Source organism: Musa acuminata, chromosome BXJ1-7 (assembly GCF_036884655.1).
Source record: "Musa acuminata AAA Group cultivar baxijiao chromosome BXJ1-7, Cavendish_Baxijiao_AAA, whole genome shotgun sequence".
NCBI lineage: Eukaryota > Viridiplantae > Streptophyta > Magnoliopsida > Zingiberales > Musaceae > Musa > Musa acuminata.
Genome location: NC_088333.1, coordinates 15,795,449 through 15,817,204, shown reverse-complemented (window position 1 = coordinate 15,817,204; position 21,756 = coordinate 15,795,449). Strand labels below are relative to the sequence as shown.

The following is a 21,756-nucleotide window of genomic DNA, read 5'->3' as shown; positions in this document are numbered from 1 at the left end:
GCAATGACTTGAATTCAGTTTAAATTCAAGGTTCTATCGATATGACATATTGATAGGGGGAGTTTGTTTGAACTCCGGGAGTTAATGTTAACTCCGTCATCAAGTGGTTGTCATCATCAAAAAGAGGGAGATTGTTGAATCTCGTATTTTGATGTTGAAACCACTTGATATGTGTTTATGTTTTAATCTGCGTTTTGAGTGACGCAGGATGCTTCGATCAGGATGAGACAATGAAAGCAGGAAAAATCATGTTGTGCCGGAGAAACATGTCAGAAGATTGGACGTCGGGCCGATAGATCGGTCGACGTATCGACAGAAGGCTTTGGGCCGTGGACTCGAGCATTAGGCCAAGAAGAGCGAGTATTGTGCCAAGGATATCAGAGTTGCGGAGTCCATTGGCCGATTGAACAATAGGCCACAGGAGAGAACGATTCGCCGAAGAATCGAACGAAGCATCGAGAGACCAATGACATGTCGGACAACTTGATTAATTGCTTAGGATTAATTGTCTTGATCAAAGTTTTGTTTTAAGTGTGCAGGATTAACTACGATGAAAGTAAGACATGCAGCAGGAGTTACGCCGAAGTCAGGACTATAATCACGTTGGGAGTTCGAGAGCTTGACGGAAGTTCGGACGGTCGTCGGTGGTTCTGCGGGAACAAATCTAAGAAGTCCAAGAGCTTGCCAAAAGAAGCTCATCAGAACTCACCAAGTGGATCGTCGCAAGTCCAGGAGTTTGCCGGAAGTCCATAGGAGCATCGTCGGAGGACCGTCGGATGTTCGCCAGAAGTTCGCCGGAAGCTCGCCGGAAGAAGCGATTGACGCACCGGAGCAAGTTGTAGTAAAAGTCTTAAGAATTGTCGTAGTTAGCACGATGATTAAGTTAGAATTGGGAGGTAATCCCAGTAACTTAATCTAGGAGCAATTGGGCCCTTGAAAGAACCAAATTGGGCCGAATGGATCAACCCATTCGGACCCAGATCTCTCGCCCAGAGGTGGCACCGCCCAGGAGAGGGTCTCCCAGGAAAGCTGGGCGGTGCAACCGCTAGGGCTCAGTCTCCGAGCGAGACTAGGTGGTGCAACCGCCTCTGACAGCGGTGCAACAACCTGAGCTCGGTCTCCAAGCTCTGCCAAGTGGTCCAACCGCCCCTGACAAGTGGTGGTGCCGCCTAGAGGCTCAGTCTTCGAGCCCAGTCAGGTGGTGCAACCGCCCCAGTCAGGCGGTGCAACCGCCCCAGTCAGGCGGTGCAACCGCCCCAGTCAGGCGGTGCAATTGCCAGACCCCGGAATTCCGAGAGATGATTGATTTGAGCTCCAATTTCAAACTGGTTTAGAGCCTATAAATACCCCTCCAATCCCTGGGTAAAAGATACAAGCATAGAGAGATTAAAAGAGAGAAAACATTGCTGCAATCTCTAGAATTTCCCTCCTCTAGCTTAAGTGTTAAAATTTTGTTTAAGAGAGGAGATTGAGTGCTTGTAAGGGTTGTCTCCTAAACCCAGTAAAATGAGAAGAGGGGTGTAAGAAGGAGGTTGATCTTTGCCTAGTAAAGGAAGATCGTTAGTGGATGTTGGTGGCCTCGACGGAAGAGGAATCGGAGGAGTGGATGTAGGTCACGATTGACCGAACCACTATAAACTCCCATCTTCTCTGGTTTGCATTTACTTTGAGCTTATTATCCTTACTGCAAACCTCCTTCATAACTTACTGCCTTCTGTGCTTTTATGATTGCGTTTCCAAGCTCAATATTTTCTGAATCGTGTTTAGTAGTAAATCGCTTTTCTCATGCAAACATCATATTTCAGTTTGCGCTTACATTCTGATTTCCAACATAACTGCAAATTGCCTTTATAGATTTGTTTTAACTACTTCTTGCCTGATCTTAAGTCAAAGAAATTTACGAATCGACTTTTCTACTAAAATCGGCTTTGTCGTACGAACGCAGTTTTAAACGTTGAAAGTTTTCCGCTGCACTAATTCACCCCCCCCCCCCCCCTCTCTCTCTCTTAGCACTCTTGATCCTAACACTAAGTTCAAAATCCCTCCTGTTCTTTGGAAGGTTGTTCTCAAGTTCTTTGCGTGTATTGCACGTCATTTCATAGGTCATCAAAGACCCTATAAGTTTTTCAATTGGAAAATGGTTCGAGTTCTTTGATTCTTGTATTGTCATTATTTTCGAATCCCAATTTTTAGAAAGCAATCATAAAATCTTGTTAACGAGTTCAAAATCCTAAAAACTTCTATCAAGTGCTTTTAAACCATTGACGACATCCGTAAAACATGTGTACATATCTCCAATGGTTTCGCTTGGTTTCATATGAAATAGTTCAAAATCATGCATTAAAAGATTGACTTTAGAATCTTTTACTCTACTCGTGCCTTCATGTGTGATTTCGATAGTGTGCCATATTTCGAAAGTGATTTCGTAAGTAGAAACCCGATTAAACTCAGTTTTATCTAAACCGTAAAATAGAGCGTTCATAGCTCTAGCATTTAAGGAAAAAGTCTTCTTCTCCAAATCATTCCAATGGTTCATTGGAAGAGAAGACCTTCGAAATCCGCTTTCGACAATATTCTATAAATTCAAATCCAACGAAAGCAAGAAAACTCTCATTCGAGTTTTCCAATATGTGTAGTCCATTCCATTGAACAAGAGAGGACGAATGAGAGAGTGACCCTCTTGAAATTCGAAAAGAGATATTTCTATTTGGGTGTTAAACCAAATATAAAAAACGAGACTCTGATACCAAATGTTAGGAACGAGTCGGAAATAAGAGTGGGGGTGAATTAGTACAGCGGTAAAAATCATGTCGGTTCTGAAAATCTCTTTATTTCGTATGATAAAAATTGATTTCAGAAACTTGAAAGTGTATGCAAGTGTAAGCATAGTAAAAGCACAGTAAGAAGGTAAGGAGATTTGTAGTAAGATAAATTGCACAAAAGAAAAGGCAAACCGAATTTTTATAGTGGTTCGGTCATCGTGATCTACATCCATTACGTCGATTCCTCTTCCGTCGAGGCCACTAGCATCCACTATCGATCTTCCTTTAATATACGAAGATCAACCTCCTTCTTACACCCCTCTTCTCCTTTTCACAGGTTTAGGAGATAATATTTACAAGCACACACTCCTCTCTAAATAGAATTCTAAGTTTAAGCCAGAGGAGGGGATTTCTCAAGAGATTTCTATAGAGTTTTCTCACTTTTAAACATCTCATCCCGGGTTTCCTGGGTACGGGCAGTACCACTGCCTGTGCTTGGCGGTACCACCACTTGGGATCCTGACACTAGGTGGTACCATCACCCAGTCTCGACAATACCACCGCGATAGAACTCGGAGACCGAGCTCTGACGGTACCACCGACTGACAGGGCTGGTACCACCGCTGGCAACATTTATTGCTGGCGGTACCATCGCCCAAACCACTTGGGAGACTGAGTCTCCCAAGCGGTGCCACCGCTGACCAAGGTTTCAGCATCCTGGTTGGGCCTTGAATCTGGCCCAAACCAACCCAACTTCGGGCCCAATTGGCCCCTAATAGAGTTGATGGGATTACCTCCTAATCCTAACTCTAATTATGTGTCAACTATGATTCCTAAGACATATTCTAAGCATTCTAGTTCTGGTACATCAATTGCTCTTTCGGCGATCTTCCGGTGAACTTCCCACAATCTCTCGGCAATATTCCGGCGGACTCCCAGCAAGCTCCTGTACTTCATGATGATCTTCTTGGCGAGTTCCGATGAGCTTCTTTGGCAAGCTCCTGGACTTCTCGGTTGGTTCCGGTAGAACTTCCAACGAACATACGGACTTCTGACGAACTCTCGAACTCCAAACGAAATCGCGTTCTTGACTTCAGGACTTCATTTTGCTTTATGTCTTGCTATCGTAGTTAATCTTACACACATAAAAACATACTTCGATCTAGATAATTATTACTAAGCATGAATCATGTCGTCCGGTATGTCATTGGTCCATCGACGCTTCGTCTGATTCTTCAACGCATCGTCCTCTCTTGCGACCTATTACCCAATCGGTCAGTTGACCTCCGCAACTCCAATATCCTTGGCGCAGTATCCGCTCTTCTTGGCTTGATGCCCGAATCCATGGCCCGAAGCCTTTTGTCGATACGTCGACCAATCCTTTGGCGCGACGTCCAATCTTTTAACATGTTTTCCTCCGGCCCAACATGATTCTTCCTGCTTTAATTGTCTCATCCTGTATCACTCAAAACACAGATCAAATCATAAACACTTATCAATTGGTTTCATCATCAAAATCTAAGATTCAATAATCATAACTTCTCCCCCTTTGTCATCAACAAAAAGGAGAAGTGAAATTATGCAATGATTTGACATTATGTCTAAAAACTTGCTAGTTGTACTTCTCCTTTCTATCGATGACAAAGGGGGAGAAGTTATGATAACAATCATGCATGGAATGATGTATTGAAATTTGGATTATGCATGATTTTATGATGACATGTTGCTTAGATAATATAGGATTCGCTTGTAATCGATTATGTCTAGATCGAGTTAGTTCATGGTCTAATTGAGACAGTTTAGAATGTAATTAGGTCAACTCAATTATGAGCCAATTGGGCCCAAGTTTGGGCTATGTTGGGCCAAGTGAAAGGCCCAAACAGTGACCCAAACTAGTGGAACCGTCAGTGGCATAGTCTCTGAGATTGTGTCAGGCGGTAATACCACCTAGACATAGTCTCCCAAACGATGGTATTGTCAGACTGAGCGGTGGTACCACCCAGTGTCAATGTTGCAGGCGATGGTACCGCTAGGACATAGGATACCCAAGATGAGACCGTTTTTTACTCCAATTTTGAAGTCATTTTGGGTCTATAAATATCCCAGCTATTCCTACATGGAGTAGCAAGATTTGAGCATGAAATTGAGTTGAAAAAAGGGGAAAATATTTGAGAAAAAAATGGAAAACTTTTTTAGGATTTAGGATCACTTCTTCTTGGTATTCAGAAGTTTGTCTAAAGGGAGAAGTGAGATCTAAGAAAGAGAGGCTTGTAAAGGTTATCTCCTAAACCCATGAAAATGAGAAAGATTGTAAAATGGTAATTGATCTTTGCCCATTGAAGGAAGATCGTTAGTAGATGCCGATGGCCTCGACAGAAGAGGAATCAAGAGTGGATGTTGGTCACGACGACCGAACCACTATAAAACTCGGTTTGCATTTCTATTTGTGCAATTTACCTTTACTGCAAACTACCTTACTTATTTACTTTCTAATTGCACTCTTACGAACACTTTCAAGTTAAATACATTTTCGATATCGATTTTATCGAAACAAAGATTTTTCAAACCGACGTCATTTTTATCTGTTGCACTAATTCACCCTCCCCCTCTTAGTGTCAACTCGATCTTAACAATAATAATAAGCAAAAAGACTATGTATTAAGTCACACATGTCATCACTCACGTGATTGGCTTGTGCCTACCTATGACTAGCATCTCTTAGGGCTCTGACTCACCCAAGAGCAACAGGTCCAAGAGTTGATAGTTTTTAGTTACTCACAACTAGTCATGAGTCAAGTAGAGGGGAGCTACGAAGCTTGAGATGTGACCATGGCGAAGTACCCTGTCGAGGTGCGATGGTTAGTTCTTAGCTTCTCCTAACTCAATGTACTATGGGTCCCTTAGGCAAAAAATGCTCAGGCTGATGCACTAGCCAGATTAGCCTCCACCTGAGCTCTGAGGGGGGGCTAGCCAATAACCAGTAGTGGGATTGCAATATGTTTGGCATCGCTAGTTTGGTTGGCTTTTATGGTTATTTTGGGCTTGTAAATATAGGTTGTGTGCAGTCATTACACGGAGAGAAAAATTGCCCAGAAATAGGCCATCTAGGTAGTCATTTTAGGGTTTTTCTAGTTCCGCATAATAGTGTAAAGTTTCAGCTAGTATAATACCTAGGAGCGACCCGGGTGGCACATGGCTGGATGGGCCTTTTGGGTAATGTCTAAGGCTAATTTACTGTCTTATTCTGCAATAGTATTATGTGGGCACTTATGGAGACTTTTGATCATAGTGAATCATTCGAGACCCTTTGTTACATGATCATTCGGAGCTTATGAAGTTTATATTTATAATTTACATTGCCTATCAAGTGTTTGTTAAAATGATTGTTTATGGATCTCGAATTAAATGCTTTCTTTAACATGTTTTTTCTTTTATAGATCTTTAACAGACCATAAGAGGTTTCGGGGAGGTTGACTATTTATGGACTGATACAAAAGGTGTCGCATGACTTAAGCAAAACTAGCTAAGTATGTTATACCAGGGCGAAATATACCCGAGCCATGTGAGTCGGGAGACTCAACCTGCCCCTACATTTGTCTCCTTCACGATATAAAGGAACAGGTTTGCAATGAGCCTGTCAATTGAATTAAATGCCATACTCCGGACTCCTTTAACAGAAGCCTTAATGCACGCCTTACAAGAGAGACAAATGATAGGGAATATATTGATGGCCAATCATCATCTGACACCTAATCACCACATCGAGACTAACATAGATAGGAAAGGTCCAAGTCACCCTCCGTCTATTTGGCCCCATGGACAATAGTCCAAGGGAGACTATTCAAGCCTATCTCTCCCCTATCGTCCACGTGAACAAAACTCCAAAGGCAAAACATTAGGGTAATTACATATTATCCTCGTAGTAGACTAGATATAAAAGTTAACCCTTTTGTCGTCCAACAACAAAAATCCTCATCCAACGTAGATATGGACCACTAACTTGAGCATTGAAAGATAGTTTCCCAAGAGATCGATAGCTCCTCCTTTAGGCATTCCTATATCCTTGAGTTCGAACACATCGACTCGACTCAAAGGCAAAGTCTTCGTCAGGCAAAAGAAGATGCGTCTGCAGGACGAAATCCGGACGAAATCCTGCCATCCAAACAGCTGTACTAGGAAAAGCTTGTTTCCCGTTGCCCCATCTACCCACATAAATTACAGACATCGAAGCCGCCTGAGCGTCCACTTTTGAAGCCCTTTGCCACTGCATCTGTTCCCGTGTGATGGGCAGAACATGTTCCAACTTTCCTCTTTCTAACTTTTTTGACAGGGCCTGTCTATGTACCCATTGTGACATACGCAATGTAACATCCATAAAGCGGTGGAATCTAAAAATAGGAAACCTCATGTTGCTTTCACAGATGCGTGAGTGGTTCAGATGCCGAGTGTTTCAAGAGGATCGTTAGCTATAGCTGCATCTCCATATTTATTATAGATGACATACCAGGGGAATCTCTACAGCCTTTATATATTATCGTCACTTTTGTTTTCCCCTTAGCTGCTTACTTATATAATTAGGACGCAAGTATTGCTATCCAAGAAAGGAGATCCATGATAATTTACGACCATACGTTTATAATTATTAGAATACGAAATTATATTCTGGTTCAGTGATCAACTTTATTGCATGCTTGTTCATCATTTATGCAATCGGTGACTATCGAATCAATGCTTTCATCAACAGCTGGAACCATTGATGAAACCTTTCGGTGTATCATGCTTGTTCATCATTTATGCACGAACAAAAAGTCCTGCTGAAGTATTATCACGTGGCAGATCAAAAAGTAGTATCATTTCTGTTCAACAAAACATATTGAAGTACACCATTCATTATGCAGCCCAATAGTTTCTCCTGATCATTCGAGTTATTTCAAAACAAATGAGGCCCAGCAAATGATCACATCAAAAATGTTCTGTTTGTTGTACATGCTGTACTGCAGCCTGAAGACACAAGTGATACAACTTGTTTGGTTACATCCGACCATGATGTTCATCGAAAACTTTAACCTACAAAACTTTTAAGTTGACCACGAACGGATTCACGAGCATTTGGTAGCCGACTTAATTTTCATGAAGTTACTTTCTAATGTAGCTGAGATTCCCAAACATCAAATGTAATCTTCCCTGAATCACTGGTGGTGCATATATCATATCTCAAGGTCATCCAATGAAATTTCTTGAGGTGAGAGAATCTTCAGTTTCTGCAATATGAAAAAATAAAAAAAAACTATGAAATGAAAAATCAATCACATTTTCTTGGATTGTGATCGAATTTTCAATTTTTGCACAGTTTATGAAAGAGAATCAAATTAGCGATAAAACAAGGTAATCATAAGGTCCAACCGAACTACAAGTAATTGTTGAGGCTATAAGTAGTTACGGTTCTTAAATTACTGGTTTTACATAATACTAAACTGAAACTGAACTGGTTCATCGACCAGTCCCACTAGTTCGTCCATTTCTTGCTGACACAATATTTCCAAAAGCTATTGCCAGAACCACAACTGAATTGAGAACCAGAAAATTGAGAAATAACTGTCAATTATCCAAAAAGATTTGAGAGAAAGGGCATATATCAACCAATCAAGAGGGACATAGAGCAATCAGATAAAAGGGTACATAGAACATTACCTATTCTTAACTGGTCGAAAAGGGCAATGAATTGGAGGGCAAGGGTAATGTTAGAGACTAAGGGATAGGGTATGGAGGTCATAGAGGCATGAAGGGAAGCACCTCCAATGACTTGACATGTTGATGGATGTGAGGCATAGAGGTGAACGAGAGAGGAAGAGATAGGGAGAAGGGTGGGGGGGAGAGAAGGGAGGGAGAGGGGCGTTAGACTGGAAGAAGTTCAAAATTGAGGATATATATATATATATATATACAGGACTGAGTTATGTGGGGTTTTAAAGATATATAATATCTCTGATTTGGTCATTCGGCCTTTCTGTGCCGTCAAACCAAATTGGACTCGAAATGAAAGAGAAAAGAAATCTCAAACTCAAATCAAATTGACTACTTTTGTTATCTCGGTTTCTTACTTCAACTAGTTTGTCTGTTGTTTGGTTTATGATCTTATTTTATTTTTCAAACATCCCTACTGCCTAAAGTGGTAGATGAGCACAGAGAGGTGAGAAGATAGCATGCAGGAAGTTGAGTGTAACAGACTTTGCTAGTTCTGATACCATTTAATATTGATAACTGTAACCAATTTGACTCATATTATTCTGTAAACCTCTCCATAGTGGTTCCATGAATTTAGCTTATCATTATGAAAAAAGAGTAATAGTTGCTTTCTTACAGCTGAGGCAAGTAATAGTCTTCTTTACACAATGTTTTCTCATTAAAATATATCATAAAAAATGTGTTATCTTATCTACATAATTTACATTTATGCAACTCTTATGTGTTTTCCATATGGAAGGAGTCCAAAGTATCAGTATAATAAGGAATAATTCACATTTAAGACTCCTTTAAATGAAAAAAAACCATAATATGGCATACCATCAATAACAATCTATTGATGTTCTAGGATAAACTGAACTCACAGTGATAAACTGGGAAGGATCATCAATACTGGATGAGCCGAGGATGATTTCCCTCTTCAACTTTGTGGTAAGCTTGTGGACAACACGTAGCTGATATAAGGAAACAAAATGATTGATTAAAATATTGTCCAACAAGAAAACTCCAAAGTATGAACAAAAATATAGCAAAGCTACCTCAGATCGAGTGGCTCCACCAATGATAAATACAAAAATGCGCTGGCCCATCTTTTTAAAATCACTTGATGAATGCCTCAACACAGAATCACTGCAAAAGCCCATTGGTCAACAAAATATGAATGCAGCCCCAAAATCTGGGATGTCTGAAATTTAATCAAGGGAACATCTAAATAACAACACATACAACCTATACTTAGAAGCAGCAGAAAGATACTGGAGATAATAGCATACCTTGAATATCCATCATCAGAACTTCGTGGCCTAGCCCATGTCGCCCGCCTAGATCTCATGGATTGAGCTGGTGCATGGTGAGTTGTGGAAGCAGATGCATCTTGTGAGGTCTCATGAAAACTAGAACTTGGGTCATTCATACAAGGATACTCATCCTTCGGTAGTTCACCTTTGCTAAGTTTCTCAATCAGCTCCTAGACATAATATAGAATTTCAAACGACCGACAAGTTACAAGAATAACACTACAGGTAGCCTAAGTGTATTTGACTAAAGCAAAAAAATCTAATATGAGAGCATTCATAACATGCTTCAATGCAGTCTTATTCAACTTTTTGTGATCACAAACACAGAAAACAGGTACAGATATTAATGAGCATATGCTATAATAGATAGGAATAAGAAACATTGATATAAGAGGTGAAGAATATATAAGGGTATATATTCAGGGGTATTCAACTGTAGCAAATTTCATTCTTTCCTATCAATTTTAATGAATGTTAAGAAAACATCAATACTAGAAACTTCAGAGGTTCATCGAATTCAATTAATAAAAAAAAGTTTAGGATAACTATAGCTGGAAGGGAGAAAAAAAACTATCCATTCTCAGACCATCTTGCAAGTTGCAGTACTTTTGATGTCATCTTACTACTAGATATTATCGCCAAGGTATACAATTTTGAATAGTGCCGCCCGGTACAGGCGGTACGTACCGGTCCGACGACATACCGGTATACGGACCGCCCGCTACCGGATGGAACGTGCTATAGTTCTACAGCGCTACACACTAGCAGTGTTACAGTAAGAAAAAGAAATATTTAAAATCGCTCGGTAACAATGATACAATGCTCCAACGGTCAAATTGACCGTTGGAGCCCTTTCTCATAGTATTTAAACCCTTCTTCTCCCCCTATTTCACTACATTACATTCTCATACTCTCTTAAACTATCTCAAACTCTTTTTTTTATACATTTGTGCTCTCCTAAACTCTACAAAAGAACGATTTTTGAATTGAATCGAGGTTAATTTGAAAAGATTAAGAGGAAGAACTTTCTAATCAACAGGTATGTTTACATAAGAACAATCCATAATGGACTAAAATACGAACCTTGCACAAGATATTGTTCAAAGCCTGAAAAAAATATGTGATACTATTCTTACCTAATTTACATTGATTTTGCTAAACTTATGCTACTACTATATTTATTTCTAACTTAAAAACCCTATCCTAACTTTTTTTTTTATATTTTCGGAGGGTTTTACACCTAAATTAGGTGTACCGCTCGGTACATGGTACCGTACCGTACTGAGCCAACCTCGAAACACCGGTACGGTACGGTAATATATACCTTGGTTATCACTTTTTCCAAATTAGGTCTTTATCATTTAGTTTTAAGCTAACTTTGCAGGTAATCAAAATTAACCTGCAGAGATCATCAGGCAATTTCTTTATGTATCAAATTTCAAAAATTTCATCCTCCTCATAGTGACTTTTTTACCGTCTTCTCAATCACATCTTGCCAACTTGGCATAATATAGATCATCGATTATATAAGGATGTCACATACTTACCATCTTGGAATGTACCATTGCAATGGCGTTTTAGTTCTCAAGCCCTGTGCAAGTGAAGAAATCTGCACCTCTGTCCATGGTTCCTCTTTTAACCTATTTTTTATGTTTGGTTCTGTCTCTAGTAGGATGTCCACACCTCCTTCCCCCTCCACTCCAAGCCAAATCATGATGGTTGACCCAAAGCGACCCATGTAAGTTAAAGAGATACAAAACAGTATGTTATCGTCCTAAAATCCCTTTTTCTTCCTAATTCCTTGTACCTCCCAACACTCCACAAGTTAGTCTTCTCTCTCTCTCTCTCTCTCTCTCTCTCTCTCTCTCTCTCTCTCTCTCTCTCTCTCTCTACATTTCAATCAACAACAGTTTGTATTACATTGGCATAGTTGGAAGCCAAAGCATTACCCAAACCAACTACTGGCCAGCACAAGGACAAGTCATGAAAATTAGATCATTGTCTTAATTCTACAATTGTTACTTGATCAGATCCCATTATCTTGCTGAGTCCAATGTTAACCATTATAAAAGGAATAATAGTATGCTTATAAGAACTTGGGAGTTAGGGGTGTGTTCAAATGATTCATATTGGATGCATGGATATGAGATATTGGATACCAAAGGACAAAAGAGTTAGTGCAAATATGCATCCATTTATTTCCAGTAAATGGTTGGACTGTCTGATCTCACAAAGTGATTACTCCCATTCTTTCAGAATCCCAGTTCTTAAACAACCAATTGGGCCCTATATATGACCAACATAGAACAAATCTTTGTGCTTCGTAGCAACACCTCCTTATGATTCTAAAGTTACTCCTTTTCCCTCATTATTCTCGACTTCTTCTGTTTCTGCATCAAGATGTATATTAGCAGACTTAATGATATCTTTTCTGATGCCAGCAGACTGAGTGACATTATTTAAGTAATATTCAAATGACAATCTTTATTACTTCAGCTGGTCTGCTGCAAGCACAGAGAAACCATAATTAAAGGGAAACATATGCTTGAAGAAGGTAATCTCTCTTCACAAGTGGTTTTCATGGGAGAAAAGGAAATGACTTCAATAAAAAGAGGTTAAGCTAGTTCATTTTTCAGTAAAAAGCAAGCAAGACTCTAATAAGATTTCATTTAAGATTCATGAAGAAGGAAAAGTAACTCAAAAGGAAAAAAAATCAACTAGAATTAGACTGGACTTTTTTAAAGATTCACAAACAAGACAAAGTAAATCAAAAGGGAAAAAATCAACTAGAATTAGACTAGCAAAAATTTAAGACAGCTATGACTAATCGAAGCTGAGCTGAAGACTTAGATATCATGCAACTGAGGCTATAAATGAGTAACAAAGACAAGTCCAACTTGATCTATTGACTAGTTAAAATTAAGATATTCTAGCATCATATAAAATGCCCTTATTCGACATAACAATACCTCTATCAGCGGATAAAATTTAGATAGCTGCCATGTAACTTCCTCAGATTTTCGTTCTTTTCTCACTGCATGCTTCTTCTGATAACCAAAAAATTCAAGGACTATTGTCAGAAAATAGTTGCAAAGAAAATTCATGCCAGACATGATCTCAAAAACAGAGGCAATTACCTTGTATGCATCAAATTTGAGGGTGAATCCACTTCTTGATGTCTTTTTAGTTCCATAACCTCCCAGGTAGCGCATGTTATTAACAGCAATCATATCATCAGATGAAAGTTGTGCAAGCTGTAAAAACAGAGAAGTTTTTTTAAACAACTAGCTGATATCATGGATGCATAGAAGAATTTCATATCAAGTTCATAAATCAACATTTTTTGAGGTCAAATGATGCTTCACAAAAAGAAAATACAATTTTCAAGCAGGCAAAATCTTAGATACACATAAAACAACTTTTGTTAAGGATATACTTCTAAGACATGGTGGATATTCAGTGTACAGACTGAAAAAAAAACCATATTTTGAAAGGATATATTGGCTTAGTTGTTTATTTTGTTAAACTACATTAACAATATAAGCCAAAGTGCAGTAAATTACAGTGTTTTCAAACATACTGCTCAAATTCTCTTTAAGAATATTTATGACCGTAAAGCTGTTACTTTAATAATCTTTAGCATTCATTTTAAGCATTAGCTAAATAGGTATACAACATAATTAAAGTTTACGAGTATTTTTGTTAACTAGTCATGAGGAAGAAAGTTCAGACAAAATTTGAAAGTAATGCCCCAAACAAAGATAATGTATCAAAGACTTACAATGAAATAATCAACTATTTTAATATAATTTTAACAAAAATTTGATGCTAAATCACATCCAACGAAATATCCATATTATCCATTGGTTAGCAATCAAAGTATCCATGGAGCATCCCATTTTTCCCAAACTGCTTTTACTTGAGCAGTTAAAATCATCGTTCGTAATTTGGTTAATTCCAATCCGAATAGGCCATTTTCATTGGGATCGGCCAATCTCGGTTAGATTTTGGCACAGGGCTGGATGGGGCTTCGGTATATTGTCGGGTATTGAACAATCTTCACAAGTTCGCACATTTTCTTTATGGGAACTTGCCTTCGCACCCGGCACCCGATGAGCAGTTGTTTGTGGACTTGCAACTGTTCGTTCTACCTTCTAAAGTCCTTATTTTCCTCTTCTCTCTCTTTTCTCCTATGCACACAAGGTGCTTGCTGAATTGCTTGTAAAACTTCCCTCTTTGCGAGACGTCGAGACTTGTCTGTCGCTCGTCTTCAATCTAATCAACTTTCTGTTTTATAGGTCCTTCGAGACTTGTATGAGGTTGCAACTAGGCTGAACCTTTGCAGAAGCATATGTCACAAAGACGCCTCAAGACTTAGGCAATCCTAGCTAAGTCCGAGAAGTTGGCGCAAGGGTGCGTCGCGACTTAGGAAACTCAAGCTCAGTTCGCGTCTTGGCCGCAAGAGTGCCTCACGACTTAGGTAATTCCAGCTAAGTCCGTGACAACCCGGTATGAGGCTTATGCTGGGCAGTAAGCCTAATTCTTGAGTAAAGCTATCCAATGGCTAAACCATGTTTTTCAAGCCCAGTATTACGTGTACCACCTAGTACAGGCCTTGTACCACCGATATGAGCCATCTACAAAGCCATAAGACTACCTATCAAGTAAGGCTACCCAATGGAGCTTTGTAGGTGGCAATAAAAAGCTCACACAAGCCCCTTTCTTCACCTCACTCTTATATCACATCCTCTCTTTATCACTCATTTTCTTGCTAATCTCTCCCAAAATTCACCTATTTCTCTCAATTTATTTTATTAGAGTGATTCAAGATGGTCATGTAGGAATTCCAAGAATAATTGGTCAGTAATATCTTCTAGATATAATTGAACTAGTAACTTATTTTGCATATTAGAGTCGGAGAAACACAATATCTGCACTGAGTGTTTATAGATCTTTAAAACATGTATTTGAGAATAATTAAACATGAATTTGTAGCCTAAGTCACTGCACTATAATGTCACCCAAAATGATGTACAAAGTTTTGACTTTTTAAGTTGTAACACAGCAAACAACAAACAGATGGCTGCTAAAAGAAACAACTAGAAGCAGGTGAATCCATAGGTGCAGCAGTCCTAATAGTCATACCAATTAAATGTCCTCATGTAGCTGGCTAGCTATCAAAATCAGGGTTTGCCATGCTGCAGCATACCACCCGGTACGGGTGGTATGCACCGGTCCGATAGGGGACCGATAAGTGGACCACCTTGTAGCAGGCGGTCCAATTAAATTAATAAAATATCCAAAGAAATGGTGGGTTCATGTCCAAATCAGTATAAAAAAGAAAAAAAAACAAGAGATTAGGACCCCGCGAACATAAGCCCTCTTCTCGCGCGTCGTGGCTGCTTCGCCTCTGCTGCCATTGCTACTTCATCACGTAAGGTGCCACCGCCTTGCCATCATCGCTTCACCTCTACTATCGCTGCTGCTTCGCTTTCACATAAGATGTCGCATCACCATTGCTGCTTCTCCATTGTTGCCACTGTCGCTTCGCCATCGCGTAAGATGGTGGCACCTCACTATCATTACTTCCTAGGTACGTTACCGTTGCTCTTTTCCTCTTCTTTCTTCTTCTTCCTTCTTCTTCTTCTTCCACTTCTTCCTCCTCTTCCCTCTTCCTTCCTCCTTTGTTCCTCTACTGCTCCTTCCACTTCTTTTTCCTTTTCTTCATCGTCGAGCCACCGATATGCGCCAGTATATTATGTTGGTACACCAATACAAACCAGTAAATACCATTTTAGTAGTTTGTGGAAATGGGCCTGATACCCATAAAGGCAAACCCCGATCAAAATAAACTTTCTCATAGGAAATAAACAAGTGCAACATTATTCAGTCAGCAAGAATATGCAAGGATGATTTCCCTTAAAAATATCCATATTTTAGGTATTTCCCAAAAGGAATCCTTTCTTTTTTTTTCCAAAACAATACCCCTAATTTGAAAAATACCCTTCAAAGTTTTTTCGCCAAATTTTTTCACCCATTATTTTACTGGTTTTCAACAATCACAGTGTTTTTATTAGGCTCATTTACAATAGTTTTCAATCGTATTTATAGTGTTCTATTGATGTATTGAAAATACTGTAAATGCTATTGAAAAACGCTATAAGTAACAGCATATTGTGTCACTTTGGTTGTCATTACTCATGAACCATTACAATACTATACTTCTAAGCTTGTAGTTAGCTTGGTTGAAGTTAGGAGTTCATTTATATCATTTACAGTGTTTTTGAGTAGGACTTTTTACTATGGTGGCCAAAACACTGTAATAAGTCAATTTTTTATTTTTTTTGGGTGATATTGTTCCTAAACTATTATAAATAACTATTTGAATTATAGTATGATAGATCAAATAATTTATAGTATATTTTGATTTCATTTGACTCATTTACAATGTTTTCAAGTAGGCTTTACAATGTTTTTGTTGTGGAGGCCAAAACTTCGTAATAGGCCAAAAAAACTGTAACAGATCAAAACACTACAACAAGCAAGAAAATTTTTGAGAGGTAATTTAAGTATTTTTCAAACTAAGGTACTGTTTGAAAAGCAAAATAATGGGTACTGATTCTGAATGAAAAATACCCAAAAGATGGTTATTTTCTATGGAAATCACCCAATATGCAGAAAAAATAAAAATGCATAACTGTGAAATACATTTAAATAATGTATATAGTATGAAAACAACTCGAAGCAATAGTAATTTATGGGTGCAGTAGTTCTAACAAAGGATTGTTGTATCATCTGAAATTATATGAAACAGGTGGTATGTACCGGTCGGGGCGTCAACTAGTATGTAGACCACCCCTATATCGGGCGGCCTGGTCCAACTCAAGAAAAATAAGAAAACCTAAAATAGGGAAAGGGCCCATTGAACTCAACATTGAAAAAGGAAAAAATACTAAAATAGAAACTAGGTCTCATGAACGCGAGCCCTCTTCTTGCATTTAATGTCATTGTCGTTGCCATTGCTTCAGGCCACTATCGTCATCGCTGCTTCGCGATGTGGTTATAGTTGCCACTGCCAACACCGTGTTCCTTCTTCTTCCCAAGTACACTCCCACTTCTTCCCCTCCTATTCTTCCTTCTTCCTTCTCCATCGCTTCTTCTTCCTCGTCCACCTCTCTCTTCTTCCTCCTTTCTTCCTCCTCTTCCTCCACGTGCTCTTCCTCTTCTCCTTTTTTTTTTCCTCTGAAACATCGATACCTACATACATGTTACACCAGTATTGACTGGTATGCCGGTCCAACCAAATCACCGAAATGGGTTTGGTACCCCAAACAACAAATCCTCGGTTCTAATAGTCATTATATATTAAACTTTATTCCTAAAGCCAGTAACATTGATATTTTCGTCTTACAGCTAGGTAGGAACCAAAATAAACTATGCTAGAAGAAACAAACATCTGCAACAATATTCAGTTAACACTTAACGGAATATGCAATAGGAAAAGAACAATAGAGAATCATAACTGTCAAATCAAACACTATTAAAGAATCCAGAACTGTATGCCATTACTATTGAGAGCTAATTTTACAACTCACTTGCATCAACTTTGATGCTTTGTCGCCTTCAAACTTCTCTGGATAGATGGATGCATAAATCATCATCAGACGTAGTTTATTTTCACAACTGATATCCTGCACAAGAAAAGCAACTAAAGAGACTATATATGATTAAACCGACAATTGGAATTGTTAACATGTGAAACAATTGAATTGACATTTTAACCTGCTTTGTCCTTAGAAAATTAATTAGTTCTTTGGTCCCAGCATCTCCAAATACAAGATCTTGTTCCAGCTGTCCAACTTCACGAAGACCTTGTTCTCTAATTATTCCATTAATCTTACCAGCAATCTGCAAAAGTTGCATAAGATTAGATAAAAGACATTTGATATAATCCTCCACAATATTGCATTTACTACAGTTGCTCCCTCATTATACCTACTAACAAATCCTTTGAAAATTTAGTAGGCAATTAAACAAAATTCACTAGAAAGAAAATATACAGGACCCTACTTCCAAAGCAAAAAACTTCACAATAAATTAGGTTATAGCCAAGAGTACCACTCTAACAACCATGGTTCGCCTTATCAGTCCATACCAGTGTACCGACCAGCTACAAGTATAGTATGTACCGAGTTGTACCAAGTCGTACCGAGCATATCGATGTGCCACCCATAATGGTCCTCTATTGGACTGATACATACTACCCATACCGAGTGATATGTTACGGTAAGACGAACCTTGCTAATAATAACAACAAAACCATAAGTCCCAACTATTTGGGATCGACTACATGAATCTTTTTGCTACCATTGAGATCTATAAAAGGCCATATATTTAGTTAAGTTTAGAGTACTTAGATCTTTATTTATAGTTTCTATTAAATTTTTTTTTAAGTCTTCCTCTACCTCTCCTCATACCGTTAACAATAATCAATTCACCTCTTCTAGCTACCACATCCATAGATCTCCTAATTACATGTCCATACCATTTTAAACGATTATTTCTTATGTTATCCTCTATCGAGGCAATACCTAGCTTTTCACGAACAAAAATATTTCTTTTCCTATCTATCTTAGTAATTTCATACATCCATCTCAGCATTTTCATCTCAACAACGCAAGCTTTTTTTATATGTTGTTTCTTAACCGCTCAACACTCAGATCCATAAAGCATTATTAGTCTCACAACTGTCTTATAAAATTTTTCTTTTACCCTCAAAGGCATAGTTCTCCTTACCAGTCTGTACTGATGTACCGATCAACTGTTGGTATGGTACGTATTAAGCTATACCAAGGTGTACCGAGCATACGAACACGTAGTACATGGGGGCATACCGATGTATCACCCATGTCGATCCCCTTTTGGATTGATATATACCGCCCATACCGAGCGGTATGTCGTGGTACGACAAACCTTACTTAAAGGTATTCGATGATCATATAAGACTCCTGATACCTCTCGCTATTTTAATCATCATGTTTTTACTCTATGAATAATATTTTCATTAGTCTCTCCATCTTGTTGAATAATTGGTCCAATATACCTAAGGATTTTATTTAAAGAAACTTCTTGTCCATTCAACTTAACTATATTCTCCTATCGATCCTAATATTACTAAAATTATATCTCATATATTCAATTTTAGTCCTACTTAATTTCAAACATATAGTTTCTAAGGATTGCCTCTATAGCTCAAGTTTATAATTAATCTACGTAGGTTCTCACCAACTAAAACAATATCATCATCATATAACATATACTAGGAGGTCTATGATGTAAATGAATAGTAAGTTTATCTATTATGAATGTGAAAATATAAGGACTTAATGTGAATCATTGATGTAATCCTATGCTAATAGAAAACTCACTAAACACGCTTCCTATAGTTCTAACACTATCACTGCATTATCATATAGATCCTTAATAATTTCAATATAATTAATGGATACACTTTTCTTTTCTAAAACCCATCATAATAAATCTCTAGGAACTCTATCATAGGCTTTCTCTAAGTCAATAAAAGCCATATGCAAATCTTTCTTTTTCTTCCTATACTTTTCCATTAATTGCCTTAACAAATGAATAGCTTCTATGGTTAATCTTTCAAGCACAAAACTAAATTAATTTTTAAAGATATTTATTTCAAGCCTTATCCTACTTTCAAGAACTCTTTTCTAAAGTTTCATAGTATAGCTCATAATTTTAATTATCTATAATTTGAACAATTTTGTATGTCACCCTTATTCTTATAAATTAGCATTAAAAAACTCTTTCTCCATTCATCAGACATATTTTCGAGTCTCATAATCTTGTTAAATAAGTTAGTTAATCAAGCTATTCTCTTGTCCCCTAAACTTTTTCAAACCTCAATAGGGATACCGTCAGGTCCCACACTCTTAATTATTTTCATCTTCTTTAAAGTATTTTTTATTTCACTAACTTTAATTTTATGAATAAATCTATGATTATTAGATCAAACATTATTATTTATCATTAAAGTTAAGTTCTATATAGAATATTCATTAAATAATTTATAAAAATAATTTCTCTATCTTTCCTTAATTTCATTATCCTTAACAAGAGTACCATTCCAATAAAGGAAAACAACATGAAATAGGCCATTTTAAAGTTCTTTTATTTGTTAGAAAATTAATTTTAAGCTATATAAACTCTTATGTTTTTTAAGGCAGTAAGTATACCGTACTTACAAAATTCACTCCTGTGTTCGTCTTAAGGGCAATAAGATAAACTCTAACAAAAGTATTGAAAAGCAAAAAAAGTTCATATGTAACGCACCAATCATATAAAATTTAAAGAAATGCTTCTATAATTGTAAATATCATGATTATCTAAAAGAAGTCAAGTCATGAACACCCCTCATAAGGTAAGAACCATCCATAAATACCCTTTCAAACAAATGTTTTGACTCTGTTAAAATCTAAACAACAGGAATCTTAGATTTGCCCTTATAGAAAATATACTTCATTATCTTGGATAAAGTAGCTTGTTGGACTACTGATGGATCAGACAAAATACAGGTTGCTTTAGGTAGACCAATGCTTGTTTTTCCTCTCTGAGATGAATTGCAATAAGGCATATGAGGAAAGAAAAGGGAAAAAGTATAGCATTAGGGCCAACTGATCATTTTGTATTTTAACCCAGAATCTTAATCTAACCCCAATTGTTGAATCAAAAAATTAGTTTGGGACAGTCAATTGACAGTGTTAACATATGTGAATGAATCTGTTCATAAAGGGCATTTTGCAATATTTGCTACATTATCATGGTAACCAATGAATTGTACATATTTTGAGACTCGAGATCATTGTGAGATGATTGCAGCTTCTGATCGTGGTCAAACCTCATGAAACACCATAATTCACCACATCAACCTCATAGAAGGTTTGTAATTGTTAGTCCTGCTTGTAATGTACCAAACGATTCACATTTTCTTCAGTTATCAACTCATGGCAATGCTAGCACATTAGCTTTTCCAATTTGTTTAGAACATTTTATGCCACTATATAAAATTTTGTAATGTTGAAAAATCCATGACAACAACACATGCGGTCATTCATACATTACCAATGTAGGATTCACGACATGCAAGGACTATCAAAGCACAAACCTCTGTGATAATTATGGAGTAGATGACATTAAAAAGGAAGAATATAGGGTATCTCACCACTTGAGAAGCCTTGGGTGGCATTTGAAGGAACCTGAAGTAGTTGGAAACACGACAAGAACAAGTAAGCAGGTCACTCCACTTGTGGAGTTGCCTGCGACAACTTTTGTCTTCCTGTCTAGCTGCCTTAAATGGCTTTCATTGCTTACTTTTAAGATTAATATTTTATACTATTAATAAAAGAGTCAACAGTGTGCTGCCTCCTCCAACTTCCAATTATCAAAACTTGGGAATAGCCAAGGTATCCATCCTTGGTTTGAGTAGTTCTTTTGGACAACTTAAGAAATGAAATGCAACATCTAGTAGCTTACATGTCTAATTCAGTGATAAGGGTAGATTTCTCCTGTATGGGAGGAGATGTCTGTCGAGGGACAAACAACATCTCAAGAAAGACACAAGGAGAGAATGGCAAAGGTGGAGATGTTGCTGTTAGTGATCAACAATAACATGTTATAGCTCCACATCCACAACATGCGCATCATGTAGATGGAGACTTAACCAAAGTCTATAGAAGCCCAGGTGGACTAGGTTGGTAGAAATACTAGTGATCCAAAATTTTCAACAGCAGTTGAGAGATAGTGGTGACTAAGTTCATGCTGCTCACATAGGCAATGAGTGGGTAAAAGGACCTGCCGTCACCATGGGTGTGAATCAGCATGCGAAACATCCAATTACAAATGATCTACATGTGCTACAAGGCTTACAGTCC

At 37.9% G+C, this 21,756-nt stretch overlaps 1 protein-coding gene across 1 annotated transcript in view; it reads right to left on the bottom strand.

Annotated features, from left to right (window-relative positions):
* Nucleotides 1-7,633: 7,633 nt before the first annotated feature.
* Nucleotides 7,634-21,756, bottom strand: part of LOC135678936 (SNARE-interacting protein KEULE-like) — a 36,825-nt gene continuing 22,702 nt past the window's right edge. Inside the window, exons 14-21 of the mRNA XM_065192203.1 lie at nt 17,585-17,710; nt 17,398-17,493; nt 12,940-13,056; nt 12,772-12,849; nt 9,779-9,972; nt 9,545-9,635; nt 9,371-9,460; nt 7,634-8,023 (exon numbers count right to left, since the gene is read on the bottom strand). Of these exons, the coding sequence (XP_065048275.1) occupies nt 7,970-8,023; nt 9,371-9,460; nt 9,545-9,635; nt 9,779-9,972; nt 12,772-12,849; nt 12,940-13,056; nt 17,398-17,493; nt 17,585-17,710 (846 nt within the window). The 3' untranslated portion in view covers nt 7,634-7,969. The remainder of the gene's footprint in view (nt 8,024-9,370; nt 9,461-9,544; nt 9,636-9,778; nt 9,973-12,771; nt 12,850-12,939; nt 13,057-17,397; nt 17,494-17,584; nt 17,711-21,756) is intronic.